We start from the raw sequence: 18,475 nt of genomic DNA, 5'->3' as shown, positions 1-18,475 counted from the left end.
GAAAATAAATCCAACTGCTTATTATTATTATTATTATTATTATTATTATTATTATTATTATTATTATTATTATTATTATTATTATTATTATTATTATTATTATTATATGTTTGATGGGCGAATTTAAGGGGCATGGAGGGGCATGGAGGGACAAGGAAAGGGAGGATCATCTTTCATATTATGGCACCACAATTGCTTTTGAATGCGTTTCCAGCTAAGTTTTCATTTTCGTAGGGAAGCACGGACACGATTTATGGTGGCGTCAACCAAAGTAAGCTTTTCACTGCTGCCACTATAAAACTTTCTCGCTCCTAGACTCTCCGCGAGTGCTGTTACGAGATCCGGCTAAATTTAAACCCAAATAACGGCTCATAAACTCCGCGTAGGAACCTGAATGGTTGCAGGGCGCCTCTCCGCACCGAGACATTAACAGCGGGCTCCAGTGTATGTTTTTCCAGTGTGCACGGTTTAACATAACCGACAAGACGGGACTCTCCCATTATAGAATTTCTAGCCATATCCAAAGAGATTGGAGATTTCTACAACTCTCACAGGCGCCCTGCGGCAAAGTCTAGGTGAATTTGCCTGCGGCCGACTTTTGTTCTCAAAGCACCTACCGGAGGCGATGATCGACGCGCACAAGCCTGGCTCAGTTTCCTTGCGCTTGCTCTCAAATCTCGGAGGCCACTTATATGCAACGCCATACATAGGCGTGCAAAGCCGTGCCTAGATCGCGAATACGGTGGTCGCGAAAGAGCCCGAGGCCCAAGTGTTCCCTCTCGTCCAACAACGTCCCATAAACTGGCCTACAACTACAACCACGTTCTATTGTGTACCCGCTCGCAGATTACGTTATCACATGCGTGTGCGGACGTGCTGCCATCGAACGAATGAACCGTGCACCTCACGTTGGTGGCTAGAGCCGCTGCGCTCCTTCACGGCGTCCGTTGTAACTACTAAAAGAGCTAACTTGTGCTCGTTCCGCCAGAGGCCGGCACACAACCACAGCTCCGCGCATGCGCAACTGTCCCCGCCCCACGGCGGCGAAAGAAAGGCGCGAAGGCGGCGCGGCAACGCTGGCAGACGGCAGCTGCTGCCGGGCCAATTTGATAATGCAGAGGTGTGGTGAGGAAGCAGTTTTCCCGAAGTTTGTTCGACGAAAACTGGCCACTGCGGTGTTTAGTCTGCTTATTCCATGTGCAAACTCGGCTGTGCGATGCCGACAGTGAGTGCAGCGAGGACCGTGTGAAAGTGTGGCGACTGGTGGTCGCGCGCGTGACTCATATCGACGACGCCGAGCGTCTGTCCCATGTGAGAAAACGGCAGTGTGGATGCTTTCTTATGACAAGAACTTCCGAATTCCCATTCGGTCGCGGGACCGGTGTGACTGGTGCCATGTTTTGGTTCTTCCTGTGCGTCCTTCTCCAGGCTGCGCTGCCAACTTCAGTGGCAAAGAGTGAGTTCTCACTTTGTTTTTGTTTTAGCACCAGCTCCGAGAACTGTCAACTAGGCGCGCTTGTCGCGGCGGCCGTTATGTCGCGCTATTAAGCTTGTTTGCGCTGACCGTGGTGTCATGCATGCACCTCAGTAGACTTCATTCTTCCGAAAATGTGAACTGGACGAAATTATTTGGTAGCGACTGTTACGGTGTCCGCGGACAGAACTGCGCATGTGAACCCGCATTGAGCTGTCAGCTACATTTTCTCCAGTCTAGCTTTTGAGACGAGCTTACTTTACCTGGGAAGTCGAATATACTTTGTTTGTTTCAAACTACTGATATTTTGCTCATAGAATAATTTTTGCACCGTAAGAGTCGACGATAGACGTTATCTCACATGTAACTTTTTTTCTACCTGGCGCCGGATGACAGTGAAGTTAGTATTGGAGGCCTTGCCAGTGGCTCCACGTTCGCACACTGCCAGCAAAACAGATTGCACGTCTCCACCAGCAGCAAGTGTCATAGCCACTGAATGACTGAGAGAGGCGCGTAGCGCAAACAGCGGCCGTGTGGTTTATGTCAGGCAGCACCGTATCGGGCGTGCGTGTCGAGATACACGATCTCCGGTCGGGCTGCGCGCCCAGCGGGCTCGAACAATGTGAAGCCTCTGTGCACGCCACATGCTACCCTCGCCGGAGCGTTCAGGGCCGAAGCAGAAAGATGGTGCTGTGTATCCCTGTAGAAACTTTCGCGGTATGAGCGGAAGTTTCAACAAACGGGCCGTACGTTCATCTGTTTGCTTGCTTAGTTGTCTACTACATCTCGACCGTCTGCGCCGCTCACTGCTGTTTATCGGGCTTGACATACGTGCGTACAAACAGGAGAATTTCACTGCATGCTTGGGTTTCTCGCGAACAAGTGTCTTGCAGCGTAGCGCCGTCGGCACTCGCCACGCACTGATTGTAGCTGATAGAGCAGGTTTACTCTCGTAGTGGAATACATTTTATGACATATTGGTTTGTGTGGAGCACCCAAACTACAGCGTTTTCATGCGTTCGCGTTAGTAAAATAAAATTCTGAAGGCGATGGTGGTTTGAAAGGATGTATGGAAATGAAGGGTTGTTATGCGCTCAGTCAGCAATCACAGCCTAATAACTCAGTTATGACTCAGGAATACACATAGCAAAAGCAGTTCCAACCCTTCAGCCGCTCGGTCCTCTACACGTCGTTTCAATTTCGAAGCGCAATAAAAAATAAAAGCAATTTTCTGGGGGCAAATTTCCCCTCCAATACTGCTCGCTCTTGCAAATATTATCACACTGGGTTGTGGTTTCGAAAATTGCGTACCTAATCCTTCACGAATTTCGCTTTATATAAGGCACACCTGGCTGGTCTAAATTCGAAGTCATTCGAACTTAAGCCAATCGGCTCACATTGTGGTACAAGCAGGCTGGGGGAACCCTCCGTGAAGAACAACAGCGATGAGAAGCTTAGTGTTAATGGCTCGTAGTGGTTGTGTATGCCACCTAATTCAGGAAGCGAATATTGGCGCTCATCAGCGTTTAACTTTTTCACGGATAATGACTGGACCCGCTTGACTGCGGCTTATTCCTTCCTGTGCGCGTGCTTGAAAGCCGATTGATGGCTCGAGGTAGTTAACATATCATGAATGGGAATGTCATGTCCACAGACAGGTTAAAGCTAAGGAGAGCTTCTGAATCGTTAGAGGGAAATAAAGGGGGGGGGGGGGGGTGTATGTTGTTGGGGTAGTGAAGAAGTTCAGTTCAGTTCAGTCGTTCAGTCGTGTCCGACTCTTCGTGATTCTATGGATCATGTCACGCCACGCTTTCCGGTCTCTCACTATCTTCCTAACATAGTGAAGAAGGAGCTGCGCTATTAAGGAGGTGAGATGGATGAGCGGTTAAGGAGGCTGCAGCGCAATTTTTTGAAAACATAGTGCAAATGAAGTCAAGGATGACACAGATGTAGATCTGTCCTGTCTACATCTCTGTCGTCCTTATCTTTATTTGCGCAATATTTTCAAGAGGTTTCTGCCATCTAGTTCAATGCAAACATCTGTTACTGTAGCCCACAGCCTCGTTTTCGAGAGCTGGGCATGGGGGCCAACTTATCACGACATGTTGTGGAGCCACAGATGAAAGAATTTCGAGCGCCACGTATTAAACGAGAAAATTAGAACAGAGAGATGAGGCCCCGACTAATGTCACCAATTGTATCCTGACCAGTTAGTAAGGCCTTGTAATGCAAAAACGAATTCCCCGCCACACAGGGGGCTGGGTATTCGTGTTTTTTTTCAGGCGATCATCGTTTGCTTGCGGATTGGGGAAGAGTTTCTCGTGGTTTCCGTCAATCCTCCGTTTACTAGCGTTGAGAGAAAAGGGCAAAAGAGCATCTAAAGGTAATAAAACATGCAATGAGGAGAAAGAAACTATTCATCCGTCACCACCACCGTCACCCTCCACTTCTCAGTCGTTCCATCGCTCCCTTTCTCCCGTCTTGTTATTTAAAGTCCGTGCTGTTCTCTGTGGGGTTAACCTATAATGCCGAGCACTATTTTGGCTTGCGTATTGTTGAATCTCATTGATCTTATTTTATTCTTTTTGTATTTGTACTGTACGGGGGGCATATTCGACTGGAATATACTGGGGCATATTCCAGTAGTGTACTACGGGAATTGGGACGGGCTGCCCAAGAGAAGGAGAAATGGGCGAGGAACGTACCTACGCATGCATTAACTCAAGGACCCCGTGTTTCTAAATCTTGCCCTGAGAAGTAATTATTTTTGGTGGTCAAAAGATTGTTGTGAACTAATGGGATGCCTTCATAAAAACAATGGGGGCATGCAGCCCCCCAGGTGATGCGTGCAGAAATCATTTCCCCTAGGAAAGCTGCGTTACTGATACTCATTTCTCTCTAAGGTCCCTTGTGGCCAGCAATGTTTTGTATTATCCATACTACTACTGCTACTTCTAGTATAGTAGCGTGAATAGAATAGGGAAGTGACTACACAAGTTAAAATGGACCAATTGGCCCAACAAGCAACTATTATACTTCCACTACTACTACTACAGCACCTTAATCTACTACTTCTACTTTGCAACAACTGTTCTTGTTATAAAAGTCGTAGAATAATTGATTGTTGGGCCAGTTATTGTTTACTTCAACTTATGCTACCAACTACTACTACTACTACTACTACTACTGCTGCTGCTGCCACCACCACCACCACTAACTGCCACCACAGCTGCTACTACTACTACTACTACTACTACTACTACTACTACTACTACTACTACCACTACTACTACTACTACTACTAATACTACTACTACTACTACCACTACTATTACTACTACAGTACTAGTATAGTACTTTTACTAATATTACCACGAGGATCTATAGAATCACATACGCCTATTTGTGCAACTTGCACCGGGTGGTCATTCGCCTGCCGAATATACGGCTAAGCGGGGTTTATCACGGAGCCCACGTGGTATTTCTCACAAAGGAAACCATTAACAACGTCTGGCGATGGAACGGGGTCTAAATGGCTTCATGGTCGCTATAGTTATATTTTCGCCACAGTTAACTCATGCCTGCAGTACTGATCTTTTTGAGGTTTCGAAAGCATCTTCGCTGACAAATTCAAGCGTGAGATTCTTTGTTAACGGCAAGCGCTGTGGGTTACTATCGCGATATGTACCAGTACGGACAAAAGGAAACGAAGCACGCTATTTCCTTCAAAATTTTTTCACGCGTTGCGTAATTGAAACTGGCAATCGTGGTATGTGCGAACTGGCAGTAAACGCCCGTGGGCTCTCACTTGGACAAATAATGTTTCCTTATCTCTAGTGCAGAAGAAGAGATTTTAATTTGAACGGAAAATCGTGCTCCGTCTACTTATGTCCGCACCTGTACAGCCGCGCACGGCTACGCTGCATTTTAATAACTGGAAGCATTGTGTGGAAAGACAGGCATACATGCATGAATCGGATTTTGCCCGCCAATTCACGTCACGTGTGGGACGTTCGCGCAGTGCCTCCGGACTTGCAGCATCACGGGCGAAAGACAACTAGGCGCGATAAGCGCTCGTGAAAGCGCAGTTCCGTGACATGGCCGCATGCATTACGCACAGTGATAATTCGTGTGCAAAAAAGAAAAAAAAAAAAGAATATGAGGGCTAAATTTAACGCCCTTGCACAAGCGCTATCGACTGACTTTATTCGTGGAAGGCAACGCCATATAAAGGCCTTCATCTTCATGCATCTTCATGTTTACACCAGTCTTAATGCTCTCAACCTGAATAAAGAGTTTAAAACGCAGCAATGAGTATCAGTGAAACCATCAGAGAAACGGCTCAGCGTTTCTCACCGGCGAGGCGACAACCAACCAGCTTCTTTACTTAATACTTTCCTTTTTTTTTTTTCTTTTCTTCCGCGCACTCACAATTGTAAACCAAGCGGCAACAACCTTCGGTATAATGTCTAGCATATACGCCAAGCTGTACGAATCGCGGGAAGGGTTCGCCGTGCTGCGGGCTATAAAAGAGCGCTTGTCACACCGTGATGCCTCGTAGGGCTTACCCGCGAATACCCGTTTAATCCGAAGCAGATCAAGACGGATGATTCGGAGGGAACGATAACTTCCGTGGGCTCTTCTCCGCTATGCTCCTCCCTAACAGCTCCCTCCCCCGAAGACATCCCCCCCCCCCCCCCCCCCTTCCCCCGACCTCGTAACCCCGACGCCGATTGGAGCAGTTGTGCGGCGTTGTCTAAGCGACCCTTGCGCGTGGTGCTTCTATACCCTTTTCGGCAATATCTCCACCCTAGAGCACTGTCGAAAATGTGAAGGAGTTCCGAGTTCGCGAAAGATGCAGATACAACGCAAGGCGGCCTAGATGTTTTGCAGAACAAAACCGCTCGCAATCTCGAACCCTGTTCTTTCTTCCGAGCCACCCCCCCCCCGGCCTCCGTCTCGGCGTTCCGGTAGACGCATTCTCTTCGCCCTGTGCCGGCTGTGTATTTCCTTTCTTCTCTTCTTCTTTGCTATACCTACTCGATTCACTGTTGACTGCCTGTGCGAAGTTGCGTGTTTTGTTTTGGGTTTCATCGTATTGACGGAGTTGCTGTTTCGGCCTACCGTGCAGCGAGGGAACGTACGCGCTATGGGGGACGGAGGGTTTAGGAGAACGACGTCGAGTTTTCGATTTTTCACTCTGTTTTTCTCTTTCACACTTTCTATTATTCCTCGAGCGCGTCTTGCGATCCATTGAGCTTTGTTTTCAAATCTAGTGCCTCCGTGACCTGATGCTCTCGTCTCAGTCGAAACGAGAAATGAAAGAGAATGAGCGAAAGGAGAAATAGAATGAAGGAGACAGAGAAAGTTAAATCCAGAAGTTTTTGTCGGAATGTGCGCAGCGCCGGATTGTTAGCCCCTCCGCGCAGCATGCACGGAGGGGAATTTGCATACGCCGTGATTGATGGTCGATGCTTGACATGCCGTATATACTATATAGGCGTGTTTGCGTTTTGACATTGGCGCGCTGCGAAGTCTTGATATTGTCGTGTTCCTCGTGCGCGCTTTATTCTTTCCTTTTCACCAGTTGTTTTCTTTGTTTTTGTTCTCGACTATGTTAGTCTCCGCACATTCTTCCCAGAATTCCTTTCGGATTTTGAGGTGGCCCAGTTTCCCCCTACAGTGCCTTCAGCGTCTTCGATTCGTCAACTTTGATTCGTCTGGCCAGGTTGTTTGAGATTCTGTGAGCTATGCTAATGTTTCGTTCCTCTCCAGAGGCCTTAAAAGGAGCGGAGCCATCGTGACATCTGTGCCGATATTTTGGGGCGCAGTGCAGTTCACTGTATTGCCTGTTTACGGCTAGTGTTGTTCTTGCTTAGTTGAAGAAGAGAACCTCAGCGGCTCGTTCGCGGAGCCGTAACTCGCAGAAACGTTTGCATATGGAATCCTTTGGGATCGGGCTGTCGTTTTTTCCGAGTGGCAGCTCTAACATCAAAAAGCGCCACCTGCCGGAACAAACGTTCTTTGGCGGTGCGGATCAAAGTTCATGTACGAACGGGCTTGGCTTTTGCTTTGAGCTCGGTTGATCATGGATTCTCTCGGGGGGATCAGCTTCTTTGTATGTGGTCCCGCATGATCCGGCGAGCTGTCTCGTTCCTTTTTGGTCTGATAGAGGGCGAAGTTGTCCCGGAGAATGGATATTAAGCACGGGGAGGAAGTAGTAAAGATAAGTAGTAATAATAAGGATGTTGGAAGTTCGGGGATCGTAGTAGTGTGTGCCATTCTTTAACACGTGTCAAAGCATGCCGCAAATTCTTGATCGCAGCAGTTGTGAAAATAGCCTTCCTCTTTCCCCTACCCTTTATCCGTCGTCGTCATCCCAGTTGAGTGTATTGCACAAAAGGCATAACACCCATTTGGAGCTTTGATACTACCGCTGTCGAATTTTTCCTTAATATTTACCAAACACCTCACGTCGTCTGTGCCTCGGCCGCCACATTTGCATCCTTTCCTTCTAAACACGTACGCGGTGACTACTGATCAGAAAAAAATTAGTTGTGACTTATCTCTTGTTAACCCTAGTTGAATTGCGATAGCAACAGCGGTATCTTCTTTGCCTGCTACATTATTCCTCTATCACGCCCTATCAGTGTAAGGTGCTACATTATTGGGGATACTTAAGCTGATCCCTTAATAGTATGGCGCAACAGCCTTACCTTTCCTATCATTCTCTTCTATCTTTCTCCTTTAAACTCCTCATTCCCCTTCCCCAGTGCAGGGTAGCAAACCGGAAGCTTTCCTGGTTAACCTCTCTCTCTCTCTCTCTCTCTCTCTCTCTCTCTCTCTCTCTCTCTCTCTCTCTCTCTCTCTCTCTCTCTCTCTCTCTCTCTCTCTCTCTCTCTCTCTCTCTCTCTCTCTCTCTCTTTCTCTCTCTCTCTCTCCTCATCCTCCTCCTCCTCCTCTTGCTCGGCTGTTCATGGTCAAGCGTGGCCACCGCCGGAGTCACGTGACGGCTCGAAACCTGGCGCAGTATAGCTATCGCAATAAAACCGCACATTTGCGCTGCGCTCTTGGCCTCACGTCTCCATATGATCATAGGTCGACCTTGGTACTGATGGTGCTTTGAATTCTCGATTGCACATAACTACATGAGAAATCAGGGGCACCGAATTACGGTGAATGCGCTTTGAGGAACAAATTACAATTCGCTCGTGGCGAGCCACGGCCTTTAATTGGAAATGGACGCGTCTGATGGCCATGGATCTGATATGACCAGTAAGCGTTGAGCTTCAACTTAAAGCTTTGGCATCGTAATTCAACTGTCTAGGGTCTTAATATAGCGTGGTTGTAGGCCAGCTACGATGTACACTCGTGAGCAAAAGTAGTATACAACACTCAACCGTGGCGGAGCTCGAAAAAACTGCATCTCAACTTCATCTAGCAACAGCTATCTAAGATCGAGACAATAGTGGCAGTGCCTCATTTTATCCACATGCAATGTGCCGATGTCGCTGTCCATTACGCTGTTGCTAGATGGGATTTCGTTACAGTTTTTCGGAGCTCTGTCACAGGCTGAGTGTTGTATACCATTTTTGCTCACGACTGCTGTATATACGCTTTCCTTATTATGTCCATCGTGCGCACTGGCGACTTCGAAGTACCATCAGATGCCTGCGACCGCGCCTGCTCTTTCGACATCTGGCCAGCTGGAAGGGTAAATCTATCGAGCCATGGTGGGTTCCCGTGTGTGGAGCTCGAACCCTCTGAGGCTAGTGCATTCTCCACCCGGCACGTGTAGTATATATATCAAGCTCTAGACGCGCCGCGTATACGGTTTAATTGGAGCGCCGCGATACGTGGCTTGCGCACGGTAGCAGCCGCAGCTGAGTACAAGGGGCATGGAAGGGGAAATACGTTGTTCTCCCCCTCCCCTTCCCTTCCTCCCGGGCGGCACGTTTCCGGTGTACTTTGTAATCCGGATGGATGACGGGCCGCTCGCGTAGAGAGAAAGAGTGGGAGAGAGAGAGACCTCAGCTCGCGTTCGAGCCAGGGCTGCGGCGGCGACAAATTGCGTCGCACCGGCTTCGTGTGGGTGTGCGTGCGTGATCGCGCTTCTGCGTACACGCGCTATATTGCGTCTTCTCGACGCCGACACTCTTCTCGTGCCCAACGCGACCCCTCCATAGCATAGCCGGAGAAGGATCGAAATAGCACCGTAATACATCCGCCAGTATTGCTGCGTTGTTGGCCTTCTGGACGGCATCATTCATGCTTTGTTCTCCTCATGGCGAGGGCTTTAACTAAACTATATCTAAACGCTTATAATATTGTACACTATAACAGAAGGGAACTGTATAGATATAGCGCGATTTCACTGACAAGTCACCTATACAGCTAAATCGGTACACGTATAATTTTCAGTTCATTTAAGTCTATTCGGATATGGTACACAATTCGTATTATGTCGACCAAGTGACGCGGCAAAACGATACATGGTACATTCCCCAGCAAAGCAAACTTGCACACCTGCGGGCTATAATCGCCAGAGAATCGAGTCCCACCGTTTCCCATTCAACCTGGTCGACCTTTTTGCCCGTCAGTTCTACATAGCTGTTCCTGTTGGTATTGGTATGGCAGCCGAGCTGTAAGCTATAACCATCGTTAAAAGAAAATTAAGTGCTCCATTTGACGTGCTTTGTTTTCCCACAGGACAGCCGCGCTTTCCGTCGCACACCCGCTCTCACGAAAATTCGCGGTCCAATTTGTATCAAAGATTCTTGCTGTTTCAATTATCTAGCTCGTTACTCACCGTGTATCGTATTATATATATGTTGATTCGTTTTATTCGATACATGTTAATTTGAAGAGACTATTTATTAAGTTAATTGGGCCGTGTAAGGTGCATGTCATCAAATTAAATAATATTCGAAGTAGGCTTAACAAGGCATGCACGGGATGGAATATATCCGAACTACAGAAGGAGTGATGTCTAGCTATTACGTCATTTTGTTTTTTAATGGGTGGCATTAAAGAGAGTGGAACGCCCTGAATAATATACCTGCGGGCAGTAAAACACATTATGCATGAAACCTGTCGCAGGGCCGCTCCGCTGCTGCTCGCTTCTTCCGGCAGCTCGCGGTGTGTATGCTATATACTGCACAGCATAAGTGCATAATATAGCGAAACAATGGAGGGGACGGCCGCACGGCCCTACCGGTGCCTGGCGCATATGTCAGCCCGCTGCCCTCAGGGCTCCAGGTTCCTTTTCGGCTATTGAAATTAATGGAAATCCCGCCAGCCGTGCGTTGACTGTGCGCTTCTTTAGTCCGCGCGCCAATTTCGCTTATTCGTTATCTCTCTCTCTCTTTATGTGCCGCCTGCCTCCTTCTCTCTCTCCTTTATTATCCGCGTTTTAAGCTGGGACTCGTGAGAGTTTTGAAACCGCCTTTTCTCATTTCCGACCCGCGATGAGCAAAACCTGGCGTTATTAGTTATCATCGCGCAACTGTTCTTTAATTTTTTTATCTCGCTTCCGGTGGAGAACCTCGCATTTTCCGTTCTCCTCCCCGTCCTCCTGTGGTCTCTTCCTCTCCGTGCGCGCTTGACCCCGCACGCGTATAGTGCGCGTGCGTGCTTTGTGAGTGCGTGGCCGGCCGCGCACGTGCGAACGGGAAATGATATTATGAACGGGGACTGGTCTCGTCTCGTTACGGGGCGCACTTATCTTCCCATAACTAACGAAAAAAGTTCCCTGTTCCGCCGTTGTTCATGCCATGGTCGGTCATATCGCACGCTTTGACTCTAGGAAGATTTCTCGAGAGAGAAAGAAGGAATCGGGGTGAATGATTTCCTGAAGAAATTCGAAGGGATTCGCGTTAAAAATACGTCGGGATGCAAGCGGCTCTGGTTATTGCTCGCAACTCGTTGAAAAATGGTGTGCGTGAGAAACCGACCGTAATTCTCCTTGTCTAGCCTGAGGATGATAACAGCGATGACAATGCCGCTGCAGTTAGTGATAGTGATAATGAGGGTAGTAGCGATGACAGTGACGGTGCATTGCGCTGATAATGATGATTCCATTATCATTATCGCCCCCTGCTCACCGCGTTTCATTTCGTATCAGCCACCCGAACGCCGTCCACAAACCTCGAGCATCCAGTTCTGCGCATCTCAAATCATTTTTTTTCCCTCAGACTGCAAGAGACTGGAACGACCTGCCAGCTGTAGCCTTTGCCCATCCTGACCACGAATTTTTCAAGCCATTCATCACTGAACTAATTAAATGATCTGTTAGCCCACCCCTCATGTAACGCCCCTCGTGGTCATTTGAGGTACCAATAAATAAAAAGAAAGTTAGCGCTAGTGACCATGGTGGTGATAGTAGGGGTGAAGTTTACTATACAGTTAATGAAAACAGCCATGTAAAGTGGGTTTCGCTATTTCCGCTCTCAAGCATACTTAAGCGCAGTTCTGTAATTGTTTGGTTAACCATTGCGGATATCTAGCGGTCAGTAGAAAGAAGAGTAAATTGAAGTAAAGAGATACGAAGTCGTAGCTCTCCCACCTCCCGGATAGAAAAGGCAGAATCGTTTCGTTTGCACTCGCTTGGGCGCTAATGATCCCTGTCCGTCTTGAGTGGATGGCCTAGCTGCCCGGTATCCTCCTGTAATTCACTGCCGTTGGCTCTGTGTTTTACTCTGTGATCGTCTCTGCGCCGGCGATGTGTAGGAACGGGTGCTTGTAGTCCTCATTAATGGATACGGCTTCGAATGGCACAGACGCTTTTGACTGATTAGCTATGCAACATTACGTTTAGTTTACTTAAGAGGAGTGTGACGTGTTGTGAAATTTCTTGTAGAGGTGAACCGTATCGGCGTAGTCACAAGTGCACCACTAGAAGAGAAACAGCGTAGTTTGTAATTTTAGCCTCTTTTGTGAATGGCTACTTTGCTTTCTCTAAAGAAAATAAGAGATGCGATCCAATTTGATTCGCGGCCTTCACCTTGCTGCGCCCGAATCCAGTTTTGCATAGATAAAACGGACTAGCGCCATCTGTCGGTCGTAAGTAGCGAACACTCTGGTAGCTCGGCGGGGACAGGGTGCGCGAGCGCGCTAATTGTGATCGCCTAGTTGTCCATCACGCAATTGTCATGGCGTCGTAATAGGTTGCGGAACGCTGGTATGTTACCCATCATAGTGCTCCGTACACCCACTTCACCCCGCCGGGGTGGCGCAGTGGTTACGGCGCTCGACTACTGTTCCCAAGGATGCGGGATCGAATCCCGGCCTCGGCGGCAGCTTTTCGATGGAGGCGAAAAGCAAGGCGCCCGTGTGCTGTGCGATGTCAGTGCACGTTAAAGAACCCCAGGTGGTCGAAATTTCCGGAGTCCTCCACTACGGCGTCTCTCATAGCCTGAGTTGCTTTGGGACGTTAAACCCCACAAACCAACCAAACCAACCACGTACACCCACTTCAGACGTGTATGACTGCTCACAATAACACATTAATGGTGGTGCGATTGCGATCAGTACGCCCCTATTCACAGGTCCTGTCTCCACACACACGTAAAATTCATAATCTATAGAGTATCACCTTGACATCACATTCGACCATTTCCTTTCGTCCAGAAGTGGCGTAATTGTTTTTCATTCGCCCTGGTATAGTACCGTGCTTCAGGATTGCATAACACTACGCATCCCGCCTGCTAGCAAAGACCGGGGATGCGTGTTGCCTGTTTAATCCTCAGATCGTTCGACTGCGAAGCGTCCCTGGTATCCGTACCGGTTGAACCAAACGAATCCAAAAGAAACGCCTCCCGAACGTACAACGCCTTTGTGTACCGCGGACAGTCGGTGCACATGGTGTTCTTCAAGCACCGCACTGACTTATCTAACGCCGCTTGAAAGTCGCTCCAGGGCATAGTCGACACAAGTGAAATCGACCGAGCGAGTCGCGGGTGAGAACTCGTCGCTTGTCGCTCGGGGCTGCGACCGCCGGAGGGCTCTCGTCTTCCGTAAAACGAGCGCGCACAGCGGTCCCTGGGGAGATGCAGATAACGGGGACAAAGCGTCGGCGCTTGGATTACTCCAATCTGTGCCCCGGGGCTCTAGTGGACCTCCGCGGGAGCTGCACGTAGTGGTGGTTTCTTCGGGGGTGGAAAGAAGTGGACCACGTGCGGCCTCTATAAATTCGAACGAGAGTAAGGGAGAGAGAAAGCTTTGATTTGCATTTTACCCCGCGTTCTTTGCTTCTCCCGCCTTCTCTCTCTCTGGCTTGATGAACAGCGATTTGTCAGGGCCGATTAGCGACGCGGTGTGGAGATGGGGAAGGAGTTGGAGAGGAGGTTACAACGCTAAGCCACGTTTAGCGGGGCATCTCCCGGTTCTTTCAGAAACAGGAGCCTCGCGACGCTGTCCCCAATGACACAAGCCGCACCGAGAATAAGATACAAAAAGAAAAAACAAGACCGCGGGACGATGCACCAGTAGAGTGAGAGCAGGAACCAAATCGAGGTTTCCGGAGCCAGTCCGTTTACTTTCTCTTCTCTGCTTCTTGTCTGTCTATCGTTTTTCGTTTTGTTTTTATTCTTACGTTTTATGCATCATGCCTGCCTGGCTTCCTGGAAGCAAAGGGACAGCAGGGGCGATGAAGGGGGAAAGACGTAGTGGGAGTCGGAAGATGGAGACGACGATCTCAGGACGGTCTGTCGTCGCGAGCTTTGCATGTTACCTCTCTTGCTTCCTTATCCGCATTTTTTTTCCTCCCTTGTTTCGTTTTTTTTTTTCCTTCTTTCTTGGCCCGGCTCCGTTGCTCACCCAATGCAGGCACGCTGGCTGCGACTGTCGTTAACGGCGCGGCTCGCAAGACGGGGGTGTGACTGGGTGGCGCTTGGCCCGCGTCTGTGGAGAAGCAGCAGAGCTGGGGTTGATGGAGATTTGACGCCGTTACTTGCACACTCTGTCCTCGCTGGCTTCTTTCTCTTCTTTGAGTCCTCAATTCGCTTCGTCGCCCTTCCGGGCTCTTTCTTCGGCTTTCTTTCTTTCTTTCTTTCTTTCTTTCTTTCTTTCTTTCTTTCTTTCTTTCTTTCTTTCTTTCTTTCTTTCTTTCTTTCTTTCTTTCTTTCTATCTTTCTTTCTTTCTTTCTTTCTTTCTTTCTTTCTTTCTTTCTTTCTGTACTCGCGTTGTGGAGTGTTGCGTGCACTTTTCGACCGACTAGAGCGTCTCTGCTCTTCTCGGAACGTCGCCCGTGGTCTCTCTCTGCGCGCAACAGCTACGGCTTTGAATGTACATGAGCGCCGCTAGCGCGCGCGCGCGTTCTTCTGGCATTCTTGGGAAGTCGTTTGTGCATGCGGGGTAGCGTCGGCGCGCAAATGAGTCCGACGGGGGTCGTGGCTCGCGTGCCATGCTCCGTGCCTTCTGACGATGAATCGAATAGACGATCAAAAAGTAAAGAAAAAAAAATGGCGAGGAAGAAAGAAGTGAGATATAGTGAGAAAAAACAAATGCCACAAGCGAGGAGAAGCTTAGAGGAGTGGTGGCCAGACTGGTATAATGGGTAATTTGCTCCCTCTCGTTTCTTCGGGCCTTCGATTCCGGTGGCCAAGACCTAAATAGAGGCGCGCTGCTGCTTTTCAGTGCGGCGTGGCGACGGGTTTTCGCGGAAGAAATTTACGTTATTCTTATTTAATAGTTGTGCTATGTTTTCTTCTTTTGCTTTGAGGGGAAAGGGGGAGAGGAGGGTCGAACGAGAAACGGCGTGATTGCGTGGCTATTTATGTGAAGGAGAGAGCAGGTTTGATGTCCTCTCGCGCGTGGCCGATACGCGGTAATTAGCGGGCTGAAATCCCCGTTTCCAAGGTTGCACGTCGCGCTTATTTTCGAAGGTGTTTCACCCGTGTTTGCGACACGGATGAGCAACGTTAACGTTTATGGCTGCGCTCTTAATTGCTCCAAAGCTAGCCATCATCACAATCCCCATCTCGATTCTCTTCTGTCAGCTTCGTATGTCTTTTACATGGTTGATGTTCTGTAGAAAATATCTCTAGAAAAAAAATTTCGTTTTTCTTAAAGACCAGTCAGGCTAAGCGCAGAAATTACCAGATTTTTTATATCCGCGCTGACTTGCGCCGCTGACTTGCCGTTGCTAACTGAAGACTATGCAAAAGTAAAAAAGGAAGAAAAAATGTAGAAGCTGTATAAAACACAGATTTCCTTAATCTTGTGCTACTTGCTCTTTAACCCCACTACATAAGTACACAGCCCCCCATTCAATATGAATACTGCCAATGCCGTGCAGCTTTGTCAGAAGCCGATTTGACGACCAGCGTCAAATCGGCTTTAGGAGTGTATCGGGGAAATGTGTGAATGCGACTGCACTGAAATAACAAGAGGCGAAAATTGTTTGCGGTTTCGTAAACATTAACGGGGAGGCGGGGGGGCCACTTCGCAGCGGTCCTCCGATCATTTTGCGGGTGGCGCCTTTTGCTCATGCTTACTCAGCATGCGGTGCAGTATGCATTTCTGGCTTGCTGTTTACGCGATTCTTGGCCACCGTCTCCCCTGCCGTAGGTATTACTATTCGTTGTCGTATGCATTTGATTTGCATATCACTTGAAGAGCGGCACTTTTCAAGTTGCGCAATTTTTAATTATTCTTGTGCGACGTTGAAGCCTTGTAGTGTTTTCGTATCGTTTTTTGCCACACTGGTAACAAAAATATGCACGAGCGGATTGAAGTTGCGGACGATTGAAGATAGGCGGGTAATTGCTTTTTTTTCTTTTTCTCTTTTTTTGGCCCGATTGTGTAATACGGTCTCGTCTCTCAATTCTTTCCCCGATAGCTTTTAGAACAGCCCTTGGCACGTCCGTAGAGTGTGTTGGTCCTTATACTAGAACGACACCGCGTTACAAAAGGTGGAGTTTCTCTCATGTAACGCAGCAGATACGGGGGCTTTAAGTGTCACCTTAGCGGGGCATCCTAGTCCACCAAATGAACCAGCACCGATGAGCTGTAGGTACATCGAATTCTTGAGCTGACAGCGCGACGGGAAACTCAATCGATCAAAAGACACCGATCGAACGGTCTGCCAAAGCACTTCGCTTCCCTTCCAATATGAGGCGACGTAGAGTATCGGTATATAAAAATAGAATCTAGAATAGAGTAATTGCCGAAGTACGCGAGTCTAAAAACGCTCACAAAAGCGCTCTTTTTTTTTTTTTTTTTTTCAAAGGAAACCGCTTTCGCGGGATCTCCCCCACTTTTTCGTGCGACAAGCCAAATTGAAGACTCGAGGGTTCTCGCTGGGAAAGGAGTGGTAGCTGATCAAACGGAGAGCTCACGCGAGTCAGCCCGAAAAAAAAAAAAAAGAAAGAAAAAGAAGTGTAAGGATGTCTGAACGTGAATGAGAGTAAAACGCATTCTAGACATGCAAGGCTGCGAGAAGATGAAAAAAAAAAAGAGTGCACGAGGAAAAGACTCGCCGCATCGTTTGTATTGATTACAAACTTGACGACGCTGCTCCACGCCTGTATGCATGAGGCCCCGTGCTACTGCAGGAAGGGGGGGGGGGGGGGCGAAAAGCAACGCTCGTCCGGTTTCCCCGATCGGGGCCTGTGCAACGCCTCCGCTCTCTTCTCTCTCCAAAGACGAATACCTTTTTTTTTTTCTTTTGTCATATCTGTCTGGAAAGTTGCTTGTTGAAACTTTGGGCCCAAAGGGAGCAACTTTGTCTCAACGGAGACAAATGGGACAGCGAATTGCGTCTGTTTGCGGAGTCTATAGATGTGGTCTCATTGTCGGCAACGGTAGGCGTGTGGAGCTTTGTCTTCATCATTACTCGCTCCCATCCGCGCCGAAATATGCTTGCCTGAGGCGCCCTTTTTTTTTTCTTCTAGATTTGCTATTGTGCGTCGCTATTTTGTGTATCGTTTTTCGCCCTTTTCAGCAAGAAATCTGGGCAATATCGGCGGGCATTATTGTCTTCCGACTCTGTAGCGTTGCCCTCGTGCCTCTTTCTAATCACGGATCCCTGGTGCCGTATGTCGTGGCGATTTTCTTTGAACATAAATGCTCATGTATGGCGTCTGATACTCCTTGCAGCCCCGGCCCTGTTTTCTTATGGGCCACCCCTAAAGGGACATTAAGGAATAAATAATTGATGATTAGGATCATGATTACGACTATATCACTGTGCAGTCCGTGACGTCACGGCTGGTACGCACCAAGGAAGGAAAACCGGTACACGGGGTTGACTGGTTGGCATGCAGCGAATAATAATAATAAAAAAAAAACGACAGCAAAAACGAACTTACGAAATGCTACTCGTGGGTGCCATTTTGCTCTTGTAACGTACTAGTTGCGTTTACTTCGGGCAGTTCTGATTGGAAAGCACCCTGTCTGACAGAACCATAATGTCCTGAACTGGCTGGTACTCCGCTGCTGATCTGGATAGCCCTACCGCGCCTGGGATAACATTTTCTTTATTCGGCAAGGGAAGGAGGTGATTCTTTAGTTAATTCCGACACGCACGCTATGAATGCGGTGTCGTCTTTTTCGCTAAATAAAGTTACATTTGCAACCATCGGTGCGAAACGCGCCTGCCTTGGTTCGCGCGCCGATAAATTGCTTTATTGGATATTGGTGGTTTATTGGCTATTGGTTGTTTATTGTTTATTGGTTACATTACATATTCTGGAGTCCCATATATTTTGTCACGATGACGTGTTTTCATTGGTAAGTGACATTTGGAGATGGCGGTAAACAGGAGGAGGATGAGGGAGAGAAGGCCGATAAGTATTAAGAATAAAAGTGCATTCCTAATAATTTGGGGTTGAGGATCCTTCATCGCCCTAGCGAATTCCATCGAAGCCCCCCCCCCCCTCCCCCCCCCCCACACACACGCACGCACGCACACACGCACGCACACACACACGCACGCACACACACACGCACACACGCGCACACACACAAACACGCAAGCCGTCCTTTCGCACACAGTCCAA

The 18,475-nt window shown here is 48.4% G+C and overlaps 1 protein-coding gene across 1 annotated transcript in view; it reads left to right on the top strand.

Moving 5' to 3' along the window:
• Positions 1-1,048: 1,048 nt before the first annotated feature.
• Positions 1,049-18,475, top strand: part of LOC146182297 (tyrosine-protein kinase transmembrane receptor Ror2-like) — a 502,076-nt gene continuing 484,649 nt past the window's right edge. The window contains exon 1 of the mRNA XM_084577387.1: positions 1,049-1,456. Within this exon, the coding sequence (XP_084433513.1) occupies positions 1,342-1,456 (115 nt within the window). The 5' untranslated portion in view covers positions 1,049-1,341. The remainder of the gene's footprint in view (positions 1,457-18,475) is intronic.

Source organism: Amblyomma maculatum, chromosome 8 (genome assembly GCF_055883805.1).
Source record: "Amblyomma maculatum isolate TAMU_Amacu chromosome 8, ASM5588380v1, whole genome shotgun sequence".
NCBI lineage: Eukaryota > Metazoa > Arthropoda > Arachnida > Ixodida > Ixodidae > Amblyomma > Amblyomma maculatum.
This window is presented reverse-complemented; position numbering and strand designations above follow the sequence as displayed.